General features: G+C 34.7%; 1 protein-coding gene across 2 annotated transcripts in view; it reads right to left on the bottom strand.

Annotated features, from left to right (window-relative positions):
- LOC127699297 (uncharacterized) overlaps positions 1–27,096 on the bottom strand; it is a 40,998-nt gene that overhangs the window by 1,710 nt on the left and 12,192 nt on the right. For both annotated transcript variants that reach the window (XM_052203023.1, XM_052203024.1), the window contains 9 exons: positions 24,774–24,921; positions 23,354–23,430; positions 22,770–22,998; positions 19,848–20,002; positions 18,668–18,857; positions 13,687–13,839; positions 12,594–12,758; positions 5,368–5,458; positions 4,434–4,494 (listed from right to left, as the gene is read on the bottom strand). In XM_052203023.1, coding sequence (XP_052058983.1) covers positions 4,434–4,494; positions 5,368–5,458; positions 12,594–12,758; positions 13,687–13,839; positions 18,668–18,857; positions 19,848–20,002; positions 22,770–22,998; positions 23,354–23,430; positions 24,774–24,921 — 1,269 coding nt within the window. The remainder of the gene's footprint in view (positions 1–4,433; positions 4,495–5,367; positions 5,459–12,593; positions 12,759–13,686; positions 13,840–18,667; positions 18,858–19,847; positions 20,003–22,769; positions 22,999–23,353; positions 23,431–24,773; positions 24,922–27,096) is intronic.

Raw genomic sequence — 27,096 nt, 5'->3', positions numbered from 1 at the left:
TTTTATATTTTCTCAAATCTGTCTTTTTTTTTCCGGTAGCACACTAGTTGTCCTAGCAGTTGCCATTAACACAAGCACAATAAACACTGCTTCAATATAAATTTAATACTTGACGTTGACCGTTGAATACTAATCAATAAACCAAGATAAATCAGTGTGAAGGACCAGTAAATGACCTGCCTATAGATTGTTTTTAATTTACACTCCAGTAGGTATTGCAAATATACATTGCAAATGAAATGTAGTTAAGGTAGATTAACTGCACGGGTAGTAACGGCGTCATACCGAGGAGCGTTTAGTACAATGATTTTGTCATAGTTTGGTTAAGTAAGAAATGATTGTGTTGAGTGTTTTTAATGACAAACAATGACACAATAGAAACATTCTGATATTTTGCTAAAGGAACATCTGAACATGAATTCAAGCTGGTAATTATCTTTGTTTATAGCAAATATATTAGTAAATTCAAATTTGTACTTATACTTTATAATTTCACACAGAAAATGCTTTTACCTACTATAAAAACAGATTTGTTTACTGTCTGGTACATCACATATTTCGTTGTAATATACGATTACCGTTTTTCTGAAAACATAGCTATTTTTGCACATAATTCAAGATTATTGACAATTGAATGTCATGGTTTGGTATAGTAGTGTCATGGTTTATTTTATATTCGTCATGGTTCAATTCTGTGATTCTTGTCGTGTATGAAGGTTTGGTACCATTAAAACGTTTAATCCCGCTGCAAATGTTTGCACCTGTCCTAAGTCAGGAATCTGATTACAGTAGTTGTCGTCTGTTTATGTAGTTCATACGTGTTTCTCGTTTCTCGATTTTATATATATTAGACCGTTGGTTTTTCTGTTTGAATTGTTTTACACTAGTAATTTTTTGGGGCCCTTTATAGCTAGCTTCGGGGTGAGCCAATGCTCCGTGTTGAAGGCCGTACCTTGACCTATAATGGTTTACTTTTATAAATTGTAACTTGGATAGAGAGTTGTCTCATTGGCAATCATACCACATCTTCCTATATCTATGAAGGAAAAATAACGATAAAAGTAACCATATATTATACAACTATTAAAATACTGTACGTATTTTCGCAGATACTTTTTTCGCGTTTAACATATTCTACCCTATTTCGCAGTAATATATTGTCGCCATTTTCTGATTTTGTTGTTTTGTTCATAATCACATAGATTTAAGTTTCACACATTTACGCTGATTTTCTACTCGTGAAAAAATAATTCGCTCTAAACATAAGCCGTTAACAATAAATTTAAGATATTAAGCATGTATAAATAAATCACGAGAATAATATATTTATGTGTTTCAATGGTAATGTTTCTTTAAAAATTGTTTCATTTGGAATATGATAAAAAGGACCTCAGAAATAACATAGTAATATATAATTAGTAGATTGCCAATGAGACAACTATCCACCCGAGACCAAATGACGTAAATAAAGGCAATAGTAATATACCGCTGTTCAATGTAAATGTTAGCAACTTTACATCACCTTATGGCCTTCAACAATTAGCAAAACCCATATAGCATGATAAGCTATAAAAGACCCCGACAAAATTAAATGTTAAACAATTCGAATGAGAAAAACCAAACGCCTGATTTATGTATAAAACAGCAAACGAAAAACAAACATGATATAAAGAAACAATTGGCAGCCACTGCGTTACAGGCTATCTTTATATCACGTGTATCTTGAAATTTAAATCATTTTTGATATATACAATTTCTCATACTAAATACCTGAACGACTGAGGTTATTCTTATTATCGAAATTGTATTGCATAAAAGAAAAAAGCCCAACGGATTAAGCGATACTGCACAATACACTTATACATTATGACAAAAACATAATAGTTTTTATTCATTCGTAAACATCATTGATAAAAATGGACAATATATCGACCTAATTCTCTTAAATTGTGATCTTTCATATATTTAAATTCGAACTTTGTAAAAGAGGGGCGAAAGATACCAGAGGGACATTCAAACTCATACATCGAAAATAAAGTGACAACGCCATGGCTAAAAAAGAAAAAAAGACAAACAGACAAACAATAGTACACAAAACACAGCATAGAAAAATAAAGACTAAGCAACAAATTTTTGTAAGTAATTTACAATTTATTAAGTTCTTCTAAAATTAGAGGTACTCTTTCAACTTAATTTCATTTATAGTTTATTTTTAAAAAAGGGGCCAAGGGTTGTCCATCTTAACATTTTGTCCCTGCAGCGATGGTTAAATAACTTGAATGTAATGACTTTCTACGTCAAGTCAAAACTGTGGCTTTGTTTCGCATCCGCTGGCTGATAGGTTTTTAATGTTTGACGTTTAGTCACGAGGTATTAGGAGCCAAGTAGTCAAAATTCCTACACTGACATTAAACGTCATTCATGCAGTCATGTTCTGTATATTTACCGCTAATAAAATATTTTTTTTTGCTCCTATGCACAACATTATGGAATATTTGTTTATTGTGATTGCTCTTATACTTAATAATTTTTTAGACTTCCAAATGTTTGAATGCGGGTACTACCGACGAGACACATAAATACTTCAATTTTGTCATAAATATTCAAGAAATAAACGACAGCTGTCTTGTGTTGAAGACTGTATGGGGCCCTCTCGATATCCTTTTGTTAGTTTTGTTTTTGGGTTACTGTATCATTGGCGTATAACCCCCACATCTCTTCTATTCACGATAGACATGATCTGGTTCAAAAATAAAACAACAGATCTATAGTTTAATAGAACACAATGTTAGAAAAATAATTGACTAGCTGCTACGTTTAGCAACTTTAAATAGACGTCTTTAACAATTTGCCTTGACTAGTGATGCCGCTCATGATATCTGTAAATCTCCGACCGAGTCAATCATTAACATACGAAGAAAAGATTCTATGTGAAACAGAAGCAACGTTTTCTGTTTTTGTAATTTATCTACCGAACGCCAGTTTAAAAGAGATGTGGCTATATAAATTCTATCTTAGGAAATATATGAAAAATAAAAATGTCTAATGTACGGTTTGCCTATCACGCCCACCAATTTGGTTGAAAAGGCTTCTTTTCATTTTATTTAATTAGTAACTCCATTTTTTTTACAAACACCTTGAAACAAACTAACAATATTAAAGTGAAACAAATATGTATTTGTTTGGATCTAAACCATGACGAATATCTAGACATTTAACTGAACCATGCCAATCACTTAACCAACCCATATCAATACCGATACTTTGCTTATCCTGCGTAAATTTCTTAAAAAACAATAATTTCAATGTAGTTCGTTTGACTTACCATATCGATTCAAACATCTTATTTGCTTTTTATTTGCTCATTTGAAAAGAATCGAGGCAATTATTCTTGGAAGTAACCTAACCAAACCATGACCAACTTAACCAAACTATGACAAAATCACTGCACTAAACGCTCCTCCATATGACAATGTTACTACCCGTGAACTGTATACCGCCATCTCGGATTGTAAATTAGTAGTTCTCAAAGGAATGATAGCAAGAAAACAAGGTTGGTGACACCATTTTTCTTTTTATTGTCTTAAAGCATATTTTAAAATCTATCTTCTCATATTTTATTTCAAAATTCTATCTCATAAATTTCTTTTTATTCGCAAAAAAAATATTTTTTTCATGCACAATCTATGCAAATTTGGGCTTGAAAAATAGCACGGTGACACCTACTTTTTATTATATTTTTGCAAAAAGCATGGAAAAATCTACATTCTGGCAAAGTATAAGAAAATTCTATCTGAGGAAATATATACCAAGGATCCACCTTAACAGGACGTAACCCGTAGAAGACGTCGCAAATTTTTTTTTGGGAATCTGCGCTCATTTACTGTAACTTGACTTTAAATCAATTAGGACTTAAGTGGTATTTGCAGGCTGGTGCTCCCATATTTTGATTCGAGCGTTAGGTTTAGAACGTCTAGAATGTACTTGTAGAATTATGTAGCAGAAGCATTCGTTTTGGGCAAAATGCTTGTATATTTATACGAAGGATTTATATTGTAAAATTATTAATTTCTTTTTATTTAAGTTTTATTGATATATGAAAAGAAAAATAGTAACTTGACAATTGAATGCAGAAATGTCAGATGTGATGTCACTATGGTGTAATAACCTTGATTGATCTTAACAAGCATTTTAAAGTGGAGTTCGTGTTGTTAAATCTTTAGTTTTTCTTGTAGACTGTTGTTTGTCTTTTCTTCTTTTTTTGATGTTTTTTTTACCATGGTGTTGTTGATTTTTTTTTTCTCGACTAATGAATTTTTATTGTCCTCCGGTATATTCCGTCTCACTTTTTCCGAAAACAAATATTGCAGAGAGATGTTGTAATGTTGGATAGATTCTTGACATAGGAGTAGAAGTTAATGTTAACAAGTTACCTTAATTATTCTAACTGTATAATCAATTCTAGTCTCTGCATCGACCTTCTTACATTTATGTCTGAAAATAACAGAAAAGTCAGTTATCTGTTTCATTAAAATTCTCTTAAATTATATTGATATGTTCAGAAATTCATGAGATACTTAAAAGTATTGAATTTGAATTTCAGTTGAGTAAATTGGAAGTACGGTAAGTTCAAGAGTAATTAGTAATTAAAAGCTAGAATCAAACTCCTTTTTGAGATAGGACGGAACAATGTTGAATGTATTGCTACTAATAATATTTTACCATATTTTTCACCAAATTGTCAGTCGAGGAGGAAAAAACGTGTGTTATTGGTGAAACTTTGTAAATCAAAAAAATATATATCCAATATTGTTAGCCTATAATCAACGTTCAATCTGTGTTTATGTTATCTGTATTGTTTTGTCTTTGTGTAACCCTGCTATAAAACATATATCTTTATACTTTACAAATCCTAATGGCTTAGTTGATGTATATACGAGAAGGAACAACGGATAAGGCAACATACCGTCCCAAAAAATCAACAGAATAAAAATACAAAGACAAACATCAGTAAATGACAACATACAATAAAACAACCATTGAAATCATATTAGATGAACATGCATATGAATATTTTGTTGAAATAAGACAATTCACTCGATCTACTCTTATAGTCTTATTCCTTTCATATTCATATAAATAAATGATATTTGGGTCTACGACAACACCCCAACGACAAAAATAACTAAAAGACATCTATAGGACAATATATAGTCTCACACAATTATGTGATTCAAAGCACTCTTTATCCGTCTCAGTCTTATGCGTGGATTGTTTTCATTTCAAATTTCACTGTATTATGAAATCAAGTGCATGTGCGGTATATATTAAATAGACAATAACACACAATTCCCATCTAAAAATTACCTTAATAATCTTACTCCAATAATGATGAGAACAACGAAAGCAACAACGCCAGCTGTTACTGAACCAGCTACGATACCAATTTGTTGGAAACCTGAAGTAAAAACATAAATCTTGAAATAAAAGATAATAACATTCAATTGGTCGTTTTTGAATCTAATACATTCTGAGTTATATTTTCAAAAGCGTGCAAAATACGTTTTGATTGGCTAGCAACGTCCTAACTATTGGAAATTCAACCAATGATGCGACTTTTTTTTCATTTTTTGGGTACGAACAATGAAATGACTCATAGTCCTTTTGATTCCGAAGTGTGCTCGGCTCTAATCTTAAATGACTAGAATTGCCAGTTTTCCTGCCAAAGCTCGTTGGTTCGATAGACCATTTATAGATGTCCGAAGAACTACCCAGAAATCATCCTCTTCCGGTAATGAACTAAATGGTTAACAGACGACTTTATCACACTGAAGAGCAATCCGGCCGTTCCTGACTGCAGGAACGACCATCAAAGGTATTTATCGGTATTAGGTTAATATCGGCAATTACAACATTGGCGCTGCGAGCAATTAGCGGGCAGTTCCAGTTTTTAAGAGATTTTTTAAAGTTTTTGCCGTGCCGGTGGTGGACGGTAAAAATTGTAAGAGAGGAGGGAAAAGGGTGTTTTGAGCTCGCGAGGGAATAACTCTTTTTGGGCAACTGTGGAGTATTCTGGAGGAATACTTCACGGTAGTTTTGGGGAAAAGATTGTGGCAGTAGACGACAGGTTATTACCTTGCTTGACCCAGAAGGGACAACTGGGTACCAGTCACCGGTAACCGCAGACCAGAAGGACGGGTTACCAGTCGATTTGTTATTGTTTTGTTTACTTCTGTTAGCCGCAGACCAGAAGGACGGGTTACCAGTGGTAAAATTGTTATTGTTTTGTTTACTTCTGTTAACCGCAGACCAGAAGGACGGGTTACCAGTCGTATTGTTATTGTTTTGTTTTCTTCCGTTAACCGCAGACCAGAAGGACGGGTTACCCGAAGCATTTGTGTTATTAAATAAATAAATGATATTTAGTGTGTTAACTTGTTTGTTGTTGTTTTTTCTTTAAATAAATAAACCTTGTTATCAATTGTTGTCAGTGATTTACAATTACACATGTCACTGGTAAACATTAACACGTGCATGGCGTTGTCAGTTTGTTTTCGATCTATGAGTTTGACTGTCCCTCTGGTATCTTTCGTCCCTCTTTCAAGAGTTGCTCCAGCTCCCAGGTATAGGCATCAAAACTGGGGAGCAAATAATGGACATAAGGGATGGCAAGGGCTTTGTGACTGAGGCTGATTTAGCCACTATATCCCACCTAAGAGTCACTATGGCCCTCATTGCTAGGCTGGACTTCAGCACCAATGGGGGTGGCCAAAATATTGGGCCACCACCTGAGGCCCGAGGCAAACATCAATCAAAGATAAACACTGTTATAGATGGGGGAATGGTTGTCTCACCAGGCATGCCATGCCAAACACATGGCCAGTCTGTATTTAATCAAGAAAGATGGCACCAGGGGCAAAGTCCTGGGGCTTGGGGAAGGCCCAGCCAGATGGACTCTGCCTTCCTTGAGTATAGAGCATATTCTGAGGAGACCAGATCTAGGCCTGAGACCCCAGCTAATTGGAGTGGGGTCTACGGGGAACAGTTGCCGCAAAAAGAGTGGGGCCATCACAACGCTGGTGACCCAAACCAGGGTAACAACCCTCACCCCGAGGGTAGTAGTAGTATTGGGTACAAGCCGTATTGGCCAGGCGGAGACCATGCGTGGGACAAGAGTGCCTCAACCAAAGGGGGCACACCTCCTTATCCTAGGGGTAACGCAAGCAATTATACTAGTCAGGGGTCAGCACCTGGTACCCAACCGGTGAACACCGGTGGGGGACTGTTTGACACACCCCGTAGTAGTTATGGCAAGTGACAAGACAATAGGGGAGAGGACACAAGGCAGACCCCAGCCCACACCTATGGAGATAGACAAAACAATAGGGGGCGAGGACACAAGGCAGACTCCAGCCCACACCTATGGAGATAGGCAAGACAATAGGGGCGAGGACACAAGGCAGACCCCAGCTCGTACCTATGGAGACAGACAACCCCTGGGTCGGTATAATCAAGGGTACACACCCCAGAAGGGGACACCGTAAGGGGGAGCCTTGAGCAGCAGGCCTACTCAGTAGCATATAATAAGGATAGGCCTAGGGAAAATACAAGGGGACCCGCCAGCAGAGGTGGGTCACGAGGAGTTTCAAGTAGCGCCTCAAAAGTCAGCAACGCCCTGAAAAATATAAAGTATGAAGGGGAGGGCAACTGGCAGGCTTTCTTCACAAAATTTGCAAGGTATGCAGAGGTTTGTGAGTGGGGCCCACAAGAGTGCAAGGATCAACTTTGCTGGTGCCTTGAGGAAAGGCAAGTGAATATTATGCCCTCATTACGGAAAGAGACAGGGAGGTGAGTTATAGGGAGCTAGTTGAAAAACTGCACAAGCGTTTTGGTTTCAAGGCGCTTCCTGAGACTGCCCGGGTCCAGTTCAACAATGCCCGGCAAGCCACTGAGGAGTCTCTTGAGGACTGGGCTGACCGTGTGTTGTCCTTGGCGACCAGTGCATTTAGTAACCTCCCTGATGAGTATATGTATGTGCAAGCCGTAACACGGTTGTGCCAGGGCATTGAAAACAAAGAGTTGGGAGTGCAAGTCTCTAACCTCCAACCCCAAAGTATTGAGGAGGCAGTAGACAAACTTAGGTTATTTGAACATAACACCCAGGCAATATATGGCAAGCCTATTAGGCGTGAGGTCAGGCAAGTAATGAGTGGGCGGTATCAAGACCACCCTGAGGCCTACCATGAGTATCAGGTGCCCCACGAAAGGGCTACTATGGCCCCAGAGTGGGTCCCAGCAGAGCTGGAAAAGAAAGATCTAGTCCTTGAAAAACTTGACGACATAATGGACCAATTCAAGAAACTCCTCCCCTTCCCCGTTGCAGGAAGCCCCTCATCGGGCAGACTAGCAGAGGCGGAAGGTTGCCACCACTGTGGGGAGAGGGGCCATTTTAAAACGGAATGTACAAAGTTTGGAGGTAAGTCCGTCTCAGGGAGTCTCTCCACTCATAGAGGGCTTCCATGGGAGGGAGTGTGCTACCACTGTTTAAGCCTGGACATGTAAGGAAGGACTGTCTGGATTTCCAGGGGAGAGATAAAACTGTTACCTTAAGGGATCAGTCAAGCAGAACTGTAACAGGTCCATTAAACTTCAACGGGGCTACTCAGGAGGCCGGAGTGAGTCCCCGCAAATGAAGTTGGGCCTCTTAGTTGAGTCTGTACCCCAAGCCAGAGTAGCAGAGGAAGCTATATTGAGCCCAGGGGTAGATGCCAATCTCCCCAGTGATAGGAAGGGGAATGGAGAATCCAGGGTGTCGGTGGAAGTTAGAACAGAGAGTGAGTCAGGGCAGTCCTCAATTACTGAAGAAGAGGCAACTCCTTCAGGCAGACTGGACCACAATTTATTAAACAATCTTGCCAACATATTGAGGCATGGAGCCCTGGAGTTGGGCCACAAACTTCTCCCTGGTGAGTATTTATTTGTGGAGGAAATCCTTAAAGGGCACCCAGGCTTTGCCGGGTACTCTTTACCAGATATACACAAACTGGTCAAGGTGGATAAGAGGTTTACTTTGATAAGGGACATAGACAGTGGTTGTTGGAAAATAAGGGCTAACCAGAGCCATTCCTTGCTGGTGGATAACCCTGACATACCATTAGTGGAGAAAAATGAGGAACTGGACTTGGGCAACGTGGTTGCTCCAGCAGTGCTCACAGCGGACCAGGAGGGTCCAGTAGCCAACATTGTGATGGAACCCATAGGGGCTATATTGGCTATAGAGGAAAGCCATAGCCATCACGAGGTTGCTGCCCCTACAGAGACAACTTTGGCAAGTGATGAGGAGGCCCAAGAAAGTTGGGACTCCGCCTCAGAAGGTGAGGCAGATACAACATTGGTAGAAGAGGCCAGTGGTGAGGAGACAGTTTGTCAGCGATATCGGGGGCCTAATCCTGTTGTAGATCCTGGAGGAATGACGGACAATATTGAAAACGGTCCTACACCCCTCATTTTTGTGGACCCTTCCTCAACGGGAGAAATTGACCAAAAGGTCACAAGGTTCACAACGGGAGATTTTGACAGAAGGGCCACTGTCAACGTATATTTGTTCCGCCTAACAGAAGTTCCACTGGAAACTTTGTTATAAACAATGTCATAATATCTGTTCCAGAATATTGTTTCCATTTGGAACTTATATTATGAAGGAACTTCTATTCCGTGACACCACAACTGAAAGAAACATTTCACTCTATAAAGGAACAGTAATGATTAACAAATCTCCCGTCAGCCAGAAATCTGCATCCATTAATACAGAAAGCCCCTATTCAAGATTGGGGTCACTTTTCAAAGCAGAAAATATTGGCGCTAGGTATTGTAATCTGACAACACCTACAGTAGACAGTGGGACAACAGTCTTATGTGTGACCATTGCCACAATCAGATGGGGTCCCAGCAGAAGAGAATGGGACCCTGGAATTCCCGCCCTTTACAAAGTTATAAAGACAATACAAGTAAAGATAGAGAATGAAGGTGGATCCGCACAATCTCCTAGGTCCAACCAGGACTTGCAGCCCTTCAGCGTCCAGTGCTTAGTTTGTATAAAGGAGAGGGGAAGTTTGTGTATGATCCAGAGAAGAACAATTCACAGTTGGCTGGGTTCCCAATTTGTTGGGAACCCATTGTACTAACTCTTAGTGTACCAGTAGACCCATGAATACAAAGGGTCTGTTTGGGGGGGATAGATTGTATATTTTTTTAAATTGATGCATATTTTCTATATATTTGGTATGATTTCCGTATTTTGGTGAATTTGGGCGAAATTCACAGGGCCCACCTCAGTAGAGGGGGCCTTATTAATAAAAGTGGGGGGAGTGTAGTATTCGTAGGGTTAGTTTTAGGTCATCAGATAGACCATCTAGAGATTTCCGAAGAACTACCCAGAAATCATCCTCTTCCGGTAATGAACTAAATGGTTAACAGACGACTTTATCACACTGGAGAGCAATCCGGCCGTTCCTGACTGCAGGAACGACCATCAAAGGTATTTATTGGTATGAGGTTAATATCGGCAATAACAACAGTTCTCTCCGTGCATTCTGTCTTCTTCCATCAAAAAAACTGACCGCTACGAAATAGCCAATAGTGCTGAAAATAGCATAAAAACACCAAAATCAATCATTTAGATTTCCACAAAAGCCAATTTCATATAAATAAAGTGTGAAGTTTAAGAGCATCTAGGTACCAATATTCCGAAATCTTTTGCCAAATACAGCTAAGTTAATCTATTCCTAAGGTCTAAAATCTGTAGTATTTCGAAAAATTCAAAGTTTTGTTAACAGTTAATCTATAATTATGACAATATAAATGAGAAATGATGTCAAGACAGAAATGCTGACTACTGTACTGGTGATACCCTCGTTATGACTTTCGTACATTCACAAAATTACCAAAAGCTATCCTTCAAGTTGTATGCCTCTTTATAACCAATTGAAATATAACGAAAAACACTTTTCAGTAGCTCTGTTCTGAATCAAATTTGAAATACTTCATCAAAGCTAAGTATAAATATCTGTATAATAAAACTTTATAAATGCACACAAAAGCAGGAAACCAATTGTTCATAACATTACATATAAAACGCACATAAAACGCATATCAAAGACGAGAACAGAATAAAAACATGGAAAAAAGTAAAATAACAAAAATACCGAACTCCTAGGAAAATTAAAAACGGAAAGTCGCTTATCAAAATGGCAAAATCAAAAGCTCAAACACATCAAACGAATGGAAAACAACTGTCATATTCCTGACTTAGTACAAACATTTCCTAATGTAGAAAATGGTGGATTAAACCTGGTTTCAAAGCTAGATAAACATCTCACCTGTATGACAGTCGCATAACATTCCATTATATTGAACGAAAATGTGTGAACAAAACAAACATACATAGTAGGTAAAAATGTCAAAAATAGGGGTACAGCAGTCAACATTGTGTTATAATCATAATCACTATAAAACAAACAAATATGTCAACAATGAAAAACAAAATGACATATTGAAAAAGCACATAAGCAAAAATGAAAGACAAGAATACAAAAAATGACCATAGTACAATAACACAATGGTGGGATGTATAAGTATCGAGCCCAAAGGAACAATCAAAACTCATAAGTCGAAGAGAGATTGACATTACACAATAATTACCATTAACACACTTTACAATAGGAAAATAAATCAAATTTATTCTCTTAAATGGTAGAATAATACTATTTTCAAAAATACGGTTCTTTATACTGGCCATTGTTAATCGCAAGAAGCAGTCAATTGGATCAAGTTATTCGATGCTGCCATTTTCTTCGAAACAGTTTCAGATAAGGTGTTACCATTTTTTTAGACAGTGCATGATGCTTTGAAAGAATTAATTATATATAGGTCCACATCAGAGATTCAAAATTTAAACACAATATCCTTAAAATTTTTAGCAAGTTCACAAGGATGATATCTTTACTATTTTTTTTACTAGAAAATATATAGTAAAATAAAAAGAAAATCGTTGTACGACGTTGACGCTTTGTGTTAATATTCATATAAGTGTAGTGATTTGACAAAATAATCCGTTTAAAATATCATTTATATGAAATACAAGAATGAAGGCTACCGCATATATTACTCATTCTATTGATAGGAGTATGTATTCACCTTTGGTATATCGATATCATTTATTCTTTATTTTCTTTTTGATGAGTAAGTAAACATAGTGCCTGCCTTTTTGTAGGAAAATAATCGGTTATACATTTGGTATGATCAAGCATAAACAACAGGATTGATACACTGAATAAAACGATTTGAATTGATGGCATTATGTTAAAAGAAGAGACAGAAGATACCAAATGAACATTTTAAACTCACAAGTCGGAGAGAATCCGACAACGCCATGGCAGAAAACGAAAACGACAAAAGACAAACAATTCCACGAAACACTACATGGAAAAGTAAAGACTGAGAGACACAAACCCCACCACTACCGGGAACTTAAGTTTGATCAATTCCAAATACTAGTATATAATTAATTAACAAAGCTTAGCACAATCAACTACCTTGAAATTCGGGAACATCATAGTGAACAGGTTCACTCCACGGACCATTGGTTTTCTCATACTTGTGCTCCGTTCCAACCTCTATACTGTAGCAATGTCCATTGAGCAAGTCCGACAAAACGTAAGAAAGCTTATCTGTTGATGAATTTCTAGTTTGGTAAGGTCCTATCAGAAAAAAATAAATATGTCATACCTTTGACTAATTGTGGCAAAGTGTTGTTGTGTTTTTACATTGCATTTTCAATGCTTTTATTACATTGATTTTGACAACATTTTCATGATTGATTGATGATTTTTTTCAAATCGACGAAAAAAGACTCCATCGCGTCGAGCAGTTTTGGCTAGTTCTCATAGGGTGTTTTGTTATATATCATCATCATTTTTTTTTCTTTAATCTCCTACTCCGAAGTCTTAGCTCAGAGTGTTGCTTATATAAGAAGCACCCATTAAGCCATTGCTTCTTTGTTGGCATGATTTTGAAAATGATATTTTTGTATATAGATTATATTTATAAAACTAAGGTTGTGGCTCCCAGTACTGGGGTAAAGATAACTTATTCCAGAAATACGGATTATTTGTACTGATATAGGTGTCATACGTATGCTTTCGTATACTTATTTGCTTTAAGAAATATTCTTTCATACGGTCTTGCAATCAAACTGCGGTATATTGTAGTCCGCATTTTATTTTCAACATGTACTGAATTACAACGTTAACTGAAGGTAATTTTTTTTACTGTTGATTTATCACTTTGATTCAATGTCATCTTGCATGCCGTCCTATTCTTAAAATTCTCTTTCTTGAAACGATTTCCATCTCTTTTTATGCTAAATTAAGATAGCGTTGAATCTGTAGATCAAGGGAGATAACAGGGACAAAGGTCCACCATATTCATTCTATGAACATCAATCAATATGGAAATTGCATCGATAGTATTAAGGATAGATAAATTATAATCTGATTTCCATTGATAGCTTTCGAAATTTGAAACTTTCTATTTTATTTTGAAATAATTGCATAGTATTGATATTTTCTACATAACCGAAATTAGTTTTGTTCGCTTGTAGTGACGATATATTTTTTGTTATCTTACCTGTGCAGACTTTCCCCTTTGTTTCACAAAATCGAATTAAATAGGACCCAATAACTGCTCCGCTTTGTTGACAATTATAAGGTTTCCACTGAACTAACACGGTGTTATGATTGTATGGTAATATTCTTTCAATTACTGGTCTAATTGCGGGTCCTGTTACAAATACATTAATTTCTAAATTATTTAATCTGTTTTAATCTACTACTAAAAGTACCGCAATGGAGCTGCTGCATATTTAGGTATATTTATAAACTATGGTAGTTTTTTGGCTTTCATAAACATGTTTTGTGTTGTTGTGTATGAAGCAGTCCGTACGTTTTGCCTTGTAGGAAGATCATACAATTAGATTATAAACATTAAACATATTTTATTTTCAATTCGGAGTCCTTGTGGGGCATACAGATACATTCATGTTTTAATTATAGACTGATCCAAATAGAGATAGCAATAATATAAACTATGCTTCGACAGATGATATTATTTGAGTTATCATCAATTAAAAGGTTTAAGTACAGTATAATACAAAATGTGAAAATAAATAATATGTAAACATATATTTAAAGAATGTCCTTTTTTCTTATCCTAGTTAGTTTGCATGAAATTTGAAATTTTTTTTAGTCATTTGTTGACGTTCATTGGCTTAGAGTGAACATTCGAGCATAAAATGTTGTTCATTCTCAACTTCAGATAATGAGTGCATAATTGATCTTCTCTTTTCAGCGGTACTAATTGTTTATTTATTTTCTTTTTTTCGATCGCCAAATTTCTATATGTAGTTGTTGGACACAATCTAAATTTGGTTATAATATTAAGGGGTTTAAAATCCAGGATACCTAATTAGCTTCTCGTCGGAAGCTAGTTTTTAATCTACAAAATGTGGTAAGTTTACCAAAGTCTAAGCCCGACTCTTTTTGGTGTTCCCATAATTTAAGAAAATTTTCTCTCATGCATTTTTTAAGAATAATTGCAATAGCGAATTTTGTGAACTGTTTTGGCAATATGTGCGAGTGAAAAATAACCGTTACGTTGTTAAATTATTAAAAATCCTTAAATATGATGAATGTTAACCAATTCACTTTTATGAGTCTGAAATATCAAAGTTTTATGTTTTTAACTGTTGTTGTCATGGCAGGCGAACATTAACTAAAATTTGACGTTACTTGCTTTCTTTATATTGTTAATATGTTGACAATGTACAAGGTAAGTTCACTTTGAAACATGTACGGAACTGCTGAACTAAAAGGTAATTAATATATTTGGTAAACGTTGAACACAGAAAATTGTTTTGAAAATTCAATCGTCATAAATAAAAAATACTACAAATGAACAAAGAAAAAGAATACCAAGATTGATATAAGCACTTGTTGCTTGTTTCTGAATCCTATTTGCCACATTGTGAATTTATAGTGTATGTATAAGATGTCTTTAATTTCATAATAAAAAAAATATTGGTTACACTAAAAAGAGTAAGAATAACTTGATTCGTGCATGAAAGAACTTACTGAACACTGGAACACTTAAACAGACAACAAGAAATACAAGAAATAATAGACTTAGAAAGGGAAATACATCAGTTATATGTTGAGCGTTCAAGACAAAATGGAATAAAATTGAATAAAATGAAAACATGGTACGGATTTTACACATCTATAATACAATTGCTTACTAGAATCGGTAGACCGATTTGAAAGTCTGAGTCTCGCCTCTTTAGAGAAAAGTTTTTCGCTTAATCTATAAGTTTTCCGATTTTCTACTATTCCTTATCGAGAATTGATTCGCTGAGTCAGGATTTGCATGACGAACGAGTATAGTTTGAGACAAGTATCCTGTTATCCCGATCTTGCTCCGCGTGTAGTTCATTTAATTTGAACATGTTTTCCTCTTGGTAGGTATATTCCTAAAGGATTTATAAGTTTTTAGCATCAATGAACTGCTGTTACATCTTTTTGTATGGAAATCATTTCATACGTTTTTATACATATAAACTAATAGAGAACTGACAAAAAAATTAGGATTTCAAAATAATTGTATTGAACTTTTGGATGAGTAGCATTTTTACAAATTAAGATGTCTGTAGGTTACACTTTGAACATACAGCTGTTTCACAAGCCACGCCTCATTTTGGAAAGATATATAATATTCATATATATTTTGTTTTGTTTACCTACAGGTTCACAGATATGACCTCTATATTTCATCTCATAGAGACACAACTTGGATATTTTACCAGTATAAATACACACGGAATTGAATTCTGAGGAAGACCCAAAGCGAAGAGAGGGGTAATTCAGAATTTTAGTATAAGTTTAAACTCTTAGAAGTTCGAGGCATATAAATGTTGAAAATATGCCGCACAGCCCTATCTTTTGACCTTTTTACAAAACTTCATAGTAAAATTTGCAAAGTTTTAACCGTAAAAGGAGTTCCTATAGGAAATTGCATTGTCTATATTAACTGAAGTGCAACCTGTAAATCAACATACGAGGGTTGTCCGTAAAGTTCGTGGACAAGCTGAAGTCTGCGTAAAAATAGCATTTCTTGTAAATTCTTTTTGCATATTAGTAATTCTGAACTATATCCTAGTTCGGTTATATCAATAGTTGTCCAATTTTAAATACGAAATAATGACACTTACTTTATATAAATATAAGCAATAGGGACCCGGAGCATGGTGAAAATATCACATTACATGCAGGCTGGTGTTTTCATATTTTTGTTATTTTAAATTTCAAAATCCGCCAAAAAATACACGAAACATACATTGTGACGTTGACAATAGTCTTGCCGTTACACCTGCTAAATTTGAATGGTCAAAATTTCGAAATGGCGGAGAAATCTCGATTTGAAGCATTGAATTCAGAATCGGCTTCACTGAAAAAAAGGACATTTACGGAAAAGGTGGAGCAGCGGATGGTTATAAAGCTTTATGTAGACATCGGAAAGACGCCAACAGAAACACACAAATTCTTAAAACAGTCTGAGAAACATAGCAAAGTTAGTCGGTTATTGGAATTCAAGTGGCACAAAAGGTTTGGGGACGGTAGATACAATTTGGAAGACGAAGAGCGGGAAGGTAGGCCATCTTTCAGGAAATCAGATGCGATAAAAGATGAAGTTCTGAACGTTATCAACGTTGACCGGCGACTAACAGTTTGCGAAGTTGCAGACAAAATGTGACATTTCTAAGACTACAGCGCACCACATTTTTGCAAATGATTTAAATATGAATCGAGTATGTGCTAGGTGGGTACAGCGACTTCTTACAGCAGAACATTTAACAAAACGGCCATGATGGAATTGTCGAATCAATTTATTAAAAAACTTTCTCGTGGTCGTGGTGGCATACGATTTCTAGACAGAATAATTACAACCGATGAAAGCTGGTTTCATTACTACATCAGTGATATTACACCAAGACAATGCACCGGGCACACTTCTCTAAAAACTCATCTAGAAATTGATTTACTTGAGTTCGAATGTCTGAAACAACCTCCGTATAGCCCTGACTTAGCGCCAATGGATTTTGCGGTATTCCCGCATATCAAATCTTTTCTCCGTGGACAAAGGTTCGACGATTTACCTGAACAAAGACAGGAAGTAATGAACATAATCTTAACAACAAAAACAGAACAGTTTGAGAAAATATTTGATGACTGGTTGAAAAGATGTAAAAACTGTGTTGCTTTGAAAGGAGACTACGTTGAGAAAAGTTATAATGTTGACGTCGTCGAACGTCGGAACGTCGGAAATATTTGTTTGGGTGCTCCGGGTGAGAGCTTCTTATATTTTTACATTGATGAAAATACGATTATTTAAGCAGGTACTGAAATAAAATTTTGTACACTTAATCAGTAAATCATGAAATTAGTTATATACTTGTTTTATTTATTTCGGACGGGTAAATGATATTTTATTGAGATTGTCCTCAAACTTTACGGACAACCCTCGTACTGTTTCCTAAACATTGATTTTATAAGAAACACTCATTCAACCTGATATATTTTAGAAATTAAATAAACAAGTTATTTTCTAAGATCCCTTTATTATCCTTGTCATTAGCTTCTCTACGTAAGTTTAAAGTTTCGCCAAAAAAAAAATCCTAATATAGTTCACAACTAATATTGGCAAAGAAAAAGCCTCCTGCATAGAATAAGATGTTAAAATAGAGTACTAGTAGTTACCAATACCTAATGATGACAATGTATTTACATCACAACTATCCTAACTGTGCATATGAGTCCTTTATTATTTAATTTTTTTTCGAAAATTCAACAAAAAGCCATTTGTTACGTTCGCTTTATAAAACATGTTAAGACTTTAGAAATGAAATCCTCTCACAAACAGTCAAGGTTTTACATTTATATATTTCAATAAACTCATCATAGATACCAGGACCAAATGACATTACAAGTTCATGTATGTAACAACGGAATTGCTTCATCGGCGTGTGCTGTGTACTTATCGCAATCACTTTTAACAACTCCGCTAATATTTGCCGAGCGAATTAGCATCATACAATATTCTTGTAAGTTTTTGTTAAGTTATTTTTTATTTGTTTGAACTCAGAAAGTAACCATGATTCTCGGTGAAGGCATATGCAATTACAAAACAGATTATCAGCTTTTAACCAATTTTTACAACCTGCACATTACCGTAAGTACGGCGAGCTAAGAACTTACGTTTAGTACATCTGATATTGCTTACGTTATATTTGTAGAAGACATATACTTCTCAACTTTTGCTTCTCGGCTTTTCTTGTGAAATTGCATTACTCTCAGATTTAAAAAAAAACAAAGTTAATAAGACGCATGCATACTTTACAACAGTGTCCATTATTAACAAGAAACCCGTTATCATTTACTGTACACTTTCTTAGAGTTACTTCTACATCTATCATAAACCATTAAATGATTGATTATTAATTACTCAACGTCCTGTTGCAAATGCTATTCTTAAGATGTAAGGACAGTGAGCTACATACCTCCATTCATGTGGTAAATACAGTCCTCGAACCAATGTATCCCACTGCTAATTAACAGTCCCTCTTTTGTTTCTGCTTCTAGAGACAGTCCATATATGTATTCAGAATAATTCCCTATGCCTAACATTATGACAGTGGACGTATTTATGCTTTCGATATGCAATGGAAAGATCAGGGAAGCAATTGGTTCCTGTAATTATTAGTAAAATTAAAATATTGAATTAAAAATCTGCTTTGAAACGTTACAAAGTACATTTAAACAGTGTACGAATAATACAGTAGAAATAGTCACGAGGTACTGTATATTACCAGAGAAAACTAGATGTAAAAGACCAAAACCAACGAGAGAGTCAATATCTACAAATAGACAAGTTACCGTTCGATCTCGAATAACGAGCAATAATCATATGTCATTAGGTAGTCATAAAAGACGACAGCAAAAAGCAAACGTGATAAACAAAAAGGACATTTATCATGCCTATATAGGTCAATAGTATAAAACGAACACGAATATGGCATAGTTAAGACAATAACCACATATTCCCGGCTTTTGTCAGGCTTATTAGAGATATGAGGGAACACGAATGAAATCTCCATTTCGTAAGTTTTTTTTGGTCACCATCACGAGTTGATTCAACGATACGATATGTCTGTGCCTCAACTCATTAGCGACAATGTTTTTTGCGACTCTTAGATCTTAAGAAATCGAAAAATTCTGATCTGTAAATTTACCGATAGAGTTCAATTCCCGATTGTGACATTTTGACTGATTCGCATGAATGATGATGCATGTATATCAGCATACGCTTACCCTGTCGACGCGCATGGTCCCGCTCCTAAAGAAGTTCGTGCAATTTCAATAGTGTTTGTTTTTATCTTGATTTTTCCTCTTAATGGACATTTTTGATTTGAACATCGGTAAACTACTGTTACCTCTTATTATTCATTTTATGGAATAAAACTTCTGTGTGAGAGCTCAACCCCTCGACCTTTTTCATTTGTGTTAAAACAAAACAATATAAAAGACGCCGCTAATCCGATCAGGACTAACTATAAAAAATAAGATACAGATGTAATATTATTCACTCTGACTGAAATTCAATATTTGTTCAGTTTTACGCTGTTTAGAAATTCAGTTTCAATCTCTTTTCTTATACACATATACACCAAAAAAACTCACAAAACAAATGTTTGGTAAAGTTCCATTACACCACACAACAGTTACGGTGGACAATTCTTTAAACGGTCTGTTATCAGTTTCTGATATTTCCCAAGTTAATAAGATCGAAGTAGTGTTCAGCGTCTGTACCTTAAATTTTCTTGGTAATTTTGGACCTTCAAAAGTAATGATCATGATTTACAAATTCAATCTACATTTGTTGTAACCTATTTAAAATACTGACAAAATTAAACAGATTCTCTTATTAATCTATATTAATCAATACTGGCTGAACAATCTTTATGAAAAAATGGTAAACTTGTGCTATAATACAAATACATGTCCAGTATCAAAGAAAATTATCTTTCATAGCTACAACTTAAAAAAAAAAAAAAGAACTTTGAATCAATTAATACACTTTGGTTATGATGACGACCTTAATATAATATGATATTAAACTGTCGTTCAAATTTGTTTGGAAGTCTAAGGCTGTCGAACATTATAATTTCAAATATTAAAAAAATGACGAATTGGAACTTCTGACGGCATATTTTTACTTCAAATTATTGATCGATTTATACTCTTGATATTTTTTCACAGAGAACATGAAGATATTGAAGCTAGATATGCATGTACTCTTGCACCTGTTACTAATTCAGATCAGCTAAATATGCGGTTATATATGTAAAAAAGTATAACAAAAATAATGAATTCTAAGGTAAAATCCACAAGGGGGAAGTCTATAAAAACTGACAAAATCAGACTTTAGAAACCAACGACACGAATGAAAAACAACTGTCATATTCCTGACTTTCCGAAAAAAAATGATGGGTTAATGTATAGCTAGCAAAACCTCTCACTTGTATAACATTTGATTATAGTTCCGTTATATTGACAAAATTGGGTGATCAACCCAAACAGACATAATAGGTTTAAGTGACAATAATTGGGACCCAGCAGCCAAATCTGTGTAAGCATACATCACAGACATACAACACAATTGACTATAAAATTCAAATAAACATACTAATAAATCTTACTAAGACGTCAACAAAAAAGTATATGTAGTTGCTATTAAACTTTATTAAGACCACAGAAAAAAAGATTGTGTAGTTAATAGTACATACAGTATAAAGTATACACTTAATCGATAATATACAAGTTACTTAAAATATAAAAGACAAGGGTAAACAAATGAAAACAGCACTGTAAAAACCACGTGTGTCTGAATTGCAACTCTGGACCCATCTGTATACTAAGAACGTCGCACAAAGACAAAAACCCGACAGCTGGGTGCATGAATCCCAAGTCACATTAAGAGTCATACGACCAAAAGGAACATAACAACACTAAGACAAATTAAAGGAAAACTATAAAGTAAATAAAAAGATACATAACTTCAGCACATATATACTATAACCCGAGACCATCTTGCATTATTTGTAGAAGTAGACACTGAATATTTATCTGTAAGGTCTTGGTACTTTCCGATGAACTTTTTGAGAAAAAGGACGAGACGCTCTTTGACAAAAACCTGACGCATCAAATTAATGTCGAGCTGCAAATCTGTGTCTTTTCCGCAGATCTGTGTTCTATCCTATATTTCGTCGTAAACGTCACACATATGTCATTTCTTTTCTCTAATTGTGTGTATCTAGATGAGTTTAGTAATGTCCATTGCAAATAGACATACCTTATGTGTTTACGTCAGAATTATCAAAGACTCATTGAGGAAAGATTTTTGTTGTCAAAGACATCAATAAGATTTTTTATTAAAAGTCAAATTGATATCAACCGATGTTCCGTTTATAGGCATCTCAACAAATATACAGATAATAAAGTCATCTTTACAAATGTAAAGTATTTACATCTTTAATAGTGCTGGTATACAGTTTATATTTATCTTGATAAATGTACATCAAGATTGCTTGTATGTACTACAGAAGCTGTATATTAACAAATTTTCCTGCAGCCTGTCAGTATGTAATGGGATCATACAGCACTTCATGTGTTAAGGAAATCCGTCCTCCTTTTTTTTTAATGTGACACCATCGAATTAGACATATCCCCGACTGTTTATGAACTTACATTATCAACACGACGGGTGCCACACGTGGTGTAGGATCTGCTCATTTACCCTTCCGAAGCACCTGAGATCACCCCCGGTTTTGTGGGTCGATTCGGTTGTTCAGTATTTAGTTTTCTATGTTGTGTTTTGTATACTTTTGTTTGTCTTTTGGTCGTTTTTCGTTTTTTTGCCATGGCGTTGTCAGTTTGTCATCGACTCATGAGTTTGAATATCCCTTTGATATCTTCCGCATCTCTTTTAAGGAAGTAATACATTCTTGGCATTCGAATTTTATGGGTATGAGCTATCCTCGTAAAGGTAATTATATATATAAATTGGACGCAATAAATTTTTAAAGCGTTCGTTTTTTTATATGCATCTTAAAAAATGTATATCAAGATTGTTTGTACTAAAGTAGTGTATACTGTGTTTTATTTGCTATATATTGATGCAAAAGTACTTTGAGTGGAACAGGTACATCGTAAGAACTTCTGCATCAACATACTTTTCGAAAACATTTAAAAGTCACTTAATCATGTACAAAATGTATTTGGGATCGGGTCTATATAATATATCATTTTGAAATGAATCAAATCACAAAACTTTACATGAGCTTTCACCAGTTACGCACTGCACATTTACCACAGGTAATACTCAAAAAGAATATAAGCAATATCGGTTTTAAATGTACTCCAACTATTTTAGAGCATCCTACAAAATTCTACTGTTTGACAAGATAAACGAACTAGTATTTTCACCCAAATGGCACGAACTGGTAAAAGCTATATCTACAGGAAATTAAAATAAGGACAGGCAAGTGGTTTATTCTTACAATGTCGTTATCATGATTATTACTTTAAGGAATAAATACTTACGAGAATAATCAGGAAAGACAAAAATGTGAGCATCGGAGATGTTGGGATAGCCTTTTCTATTCATCTGTGTTAATTCTATACGATTGATTTGATTATGATCAATCAAAATGTTTGAAGATACGTTTGTGGGTGGAATTAGTATTTCCTTGTTGCTTTCTTTATCATCTAACGTTTTAATAGCCACTCGATAGTTGGTTATAGTCCCACATCTCTTTAAGCGAGGAATAGGCTGAAATAGTGTCATGCAATCTTTAAATTTATTTTAGACGCTAATTCAGTAGATAATGCAAGAATTGTATCTCTGTGTACATGCTTCATGAAATTTCACAATTAAAAAAAAACTATCAAAATGCAGTAAAAATGAAATTAAACACATTTTCACGTCTTTCATATATCTATGTTTTCTTTTTATAAACCATTATATACGGTATTGGTGTCAAATCGTTTATTGAACAATAAATGTCTAGCTACAAAATGATATTTGTCTTTTTTCCTTTTTTTTTTTTGTAAATCTTGGCATCAAATTAATTCTACGTATACCATATTGTGTCTTTTAAAATATGTAGTATCTAAAAACTACTTACTTTCCAGTATATCTTAATATACGATTCGTTGACACTTGAGTAATATCCGGGATAAAATTCGGGCACTGCCTGTGGAACTAAATAATATAATAGATATTCTACTCATATTGTACAATGTAATGACAAGTTGTATTTCATTCAATATTCATAAAAAAAATAAACAAAATAGAAAAAATGTCTTTTTGGAATTTTGAGAGAGGAAAATAACCACAATAGTAGATTTGAGGGGTGAACTCAAAGGGGTATGGATACTTACGCTTTAGTTGGTTGGCTGATACGATATCCCTTTCCCAACACGCAAGAGACATGCTTTTGCGGTCTACCATCTGAAGACACCAGAATAGTAATCCGGTCGTATCACATTCCGTATCGTGTCGTTTTTTAACGTTGTATTCGCATGGTTGGTGATGCATTCCTAGACGGACACTATTATCTTGTCGACGCACATCGTCTCCCTCCCGAATCCAAGCAAGTTCTTTTTTTTTGTATACATGTTTTCATAATAGAATTGCAAGAATTGATCATCGATAAACTACTTTCAGTTTATACGTGTTCTTCTTAATCAATATAAACGTATGATAACAGTTTTTTGTTCTTTTTCTTGTGTGATTTATGTATACCGACTTATCTGTTTTCAGATGATCTAATCCAGCACCATCATGAAGTAACATGAACAAAATAAAACAACAGTAATTTACCGATGTTTCCATATCTCACCAATAGATACAGAAGATACAAATCAAGGTAACAAACAAAAAATGATGGATTCGCATGAACAGAGACAGATATGTCGACAGGGTGAGGGACGTCAGTTCTGTTTACTTATAAAAATACTGTACAAACGTAACCATTTTGATACGATATACTCTAGAAGTAAAAAGCAACTAGAAATGACTCGGTATATTGCACGCACTTGAAATATATTAATATGTCTACTTTCTTTATTCGTATTGTCAAGTGATAAAATATTGAGTTGGTAATAGTTTTTAAAAGCGCGAACGTCATACTGACTATTCCTTAGTAAATTTAGATTAAAGTAATTTACCGATGTTCAAATCTTAATAATCAATTTAAAAGATAAAAATCAATGTAACAAACAACAAATGAAGGAATCGCATGAACTACAAAAGGTTACAAATTCAACCTCAGTATTTATGTCACAATCGGGACCATATTAACATAGTCGGAAAGGACGGAAGAGGTCTACAGAAGGTATAATTAAAACAATCATTAAAGTTCAGACAATTTGTTAATGTAAAATGTATCATTAACTTTAATGAAACTGCTCCGTGGAGGATCCATGCTATTCAAGGGCAGAGGGTAGATATTCACACTAATTACGATTTGAACCACCTTATCCCCCGTCTAACATCAGTAAGTCACTGCATAACTAATATTATTCATTATATTGGCTACTTACTGTCATCATCTGTTCTAACTGTGATAGTGAAAGCATCACTCCAAAATCCAGATCGGGTCCAATTCCTTGGAATGACATCAATGATAAAATCATAGGATGTAAACGCTGTCAAATTTGTCAAAGTAATGCTACAGTTGCTTGGTAAAGACTAAAATAAATATGCGATATTTGATTATTTCATCTTGAAGAACGCTCTTGCTGTTACAGTTTATATTTATAGAGTCTAATTGTGATTTCTGTTCATATGCCCCTTTTCTGAACGCCAAGTTCATATCCGGAGACGTGTTTATTTCACACATAAATGTATCTTCTTTACATGGCAGGTTTATATGTCGATTAATGGAAGTAAGTAACAGAAATAAATGTTACCATGTCTTTTAACTTCGAAACAATTATCAACTCAATTTAGGTTTTTACTTGTCGTGTAACTGTTAGCCGTTTGTATACAAGATGAATTCGAATCATAAGTATCTCAAAACGTAAATTTAAAGTTTCTAAATTATTTTAAGGCCTAAAGATTAGTTTGCCTCTGTTTTTCGTAAAAACAGCCATCTTTCCTTTTTGAAGTTGGCCTCCTTGGACAATAAAATATATTATTTTAGCTTAATTATAAGAAAATTCATATTTTGAGGAGTTCATGACCAATCAATTGTGTAGGAAAATATATCATTAAACGTCAGTTTTGTTTTACATGTATACATATACATATGCACATTCACGGTTCTACAACCAGTCGATAACTGTATTTTGGCATTTCTCTGACTGTTAATGACGTCTTTACACAAAATCCATTGGATGTTGGATGTGTGCTGATTGATACTTTAGTCTAAGATTCATGATTTTGTTATTAGTTGTTATTGGCTTTGAACTAGCTGTCAGTAACTGCGAGTACTCTCAGACCTGTACTTAGTGTCTTTTTTGTTGTAGGGATGTATAAATACCCTGCCACGTCCGGTCTGTATTTTTGTTACTTGCTTTTATGCTTTGCATCAATCTGATGACTAAAGCCCAAGTTCTGAAACTGATCTTTATAGTTTGTTCATAAGTTGAAGTGTTACACCACTGTCCCAGGTTAGGGAAGGGTTTGTTCATCAAAACATTCCAGTTGTCTAGAATGGTAACGCTTTTGTTTTCCCCTATCAATTGTAAAATTGTTTCCAATAAAAATATTTTACTTGAGACACCTTTAAAAAAATTACAGATTTCTGTTATATTCGATGGCATTTGCGCAACTGATCACAAATTGATGCAGAGGATGAATGATGTTTGTTTGCTTAACATCGTGTCTTGAGTGATATATGACAAGATTTTATTTCATTATAATTAAAATGTCATCTCCTTTCTGTACCCCTTTCTGATGTTAAGAGGGCCATTTTAGTCGTCAAAACATAATAAAAAGAAAGAAAGAAAACTTACGACTTAGGAAAATAATTCAAATAATAGTCTTTTGTGACAGAATAGAATCAACAAAGTTACTCTGTATATTGAAATATATCGATGGCTTTACTTTTTAAATTACATTGTAACAAGTTCTGTTCTTTCTGTCGAAGAAATGCCTAAATGAATTTTTTTCTGCTTATCCAGACGTTTTAAGGTCACAGTGACATTGATCCGTGAACCAAAGAATCTGGACTGATGTGGTTTATGAAAGATCATTGCTTTCAATGCATGTACAAATTACTATCGATTAAGGGTTTGATAACCCTTCTTTTCCAACTGAAAATAAATGAGAAAATGATCTCCATAAAAGTTCTGAAATTTAATGTTTGCTGATATATGCCCTTATTTTCAGCCAAAACCCAAAATTTAATTCCAATGGTAAAAAGTTGAAGACATTGCCATTTATGTGAGAAACTTTTAATATATTGTTAAATGACTTACAACAAAAGATGTAATAACATTCATCTTTCTTATCTATGCAATTTAATTTTAATATATTCAGTAGTATTTTGTGAGTTTCCCAGTAATAATGATTGCCTTACCAGTGAATAATTGTGCTGTTAAATTGTATGGTTTGTTATTAAGTAAGCTACCGTTTTCCCGCTATGAATAGACAAAACCAGACTTCTTTAACTTCAAAGTAGATACCTCCATTGATTTATGTAATGATGCTACAAAATGCATTTTCAGCTGACTTTTTAAATTTTTTATCAAGACTGTTGTACAAATTATCATTCGATTACATCTAAGCTTTCATAGACTAACAAGAGCAGTGACAACATGTTTATTTCATGTAAACTATGAGTCAAGTATTCGAAATTGAAACTGACAACTATTGACTGGCACATTTGTTTGGGCTTTATAAGCTAAAAGCAGCAAATTT

The sequence above is a fragment of the Mytilus californianus genome, unplaced genomic scaffold (genome assembly GCF_021869535.1).
Source record: "Mytilus californianus isolate M0D057914Y unplaced genomic scaffold, xbMytCali1.0.p SCAF_1, whole genome shotgun sequence".
Lineage (NCBI taxonomy): Eukaryota > Metazoa > Mollusca > Bivalvia > Mytilida > Mytilidae > Mytilus > Mytilus californianus.
Note: the sequence above shows the minus strand (reverse complement) of the source record. Positions and strands in the feature narration are given on the sequence as shown.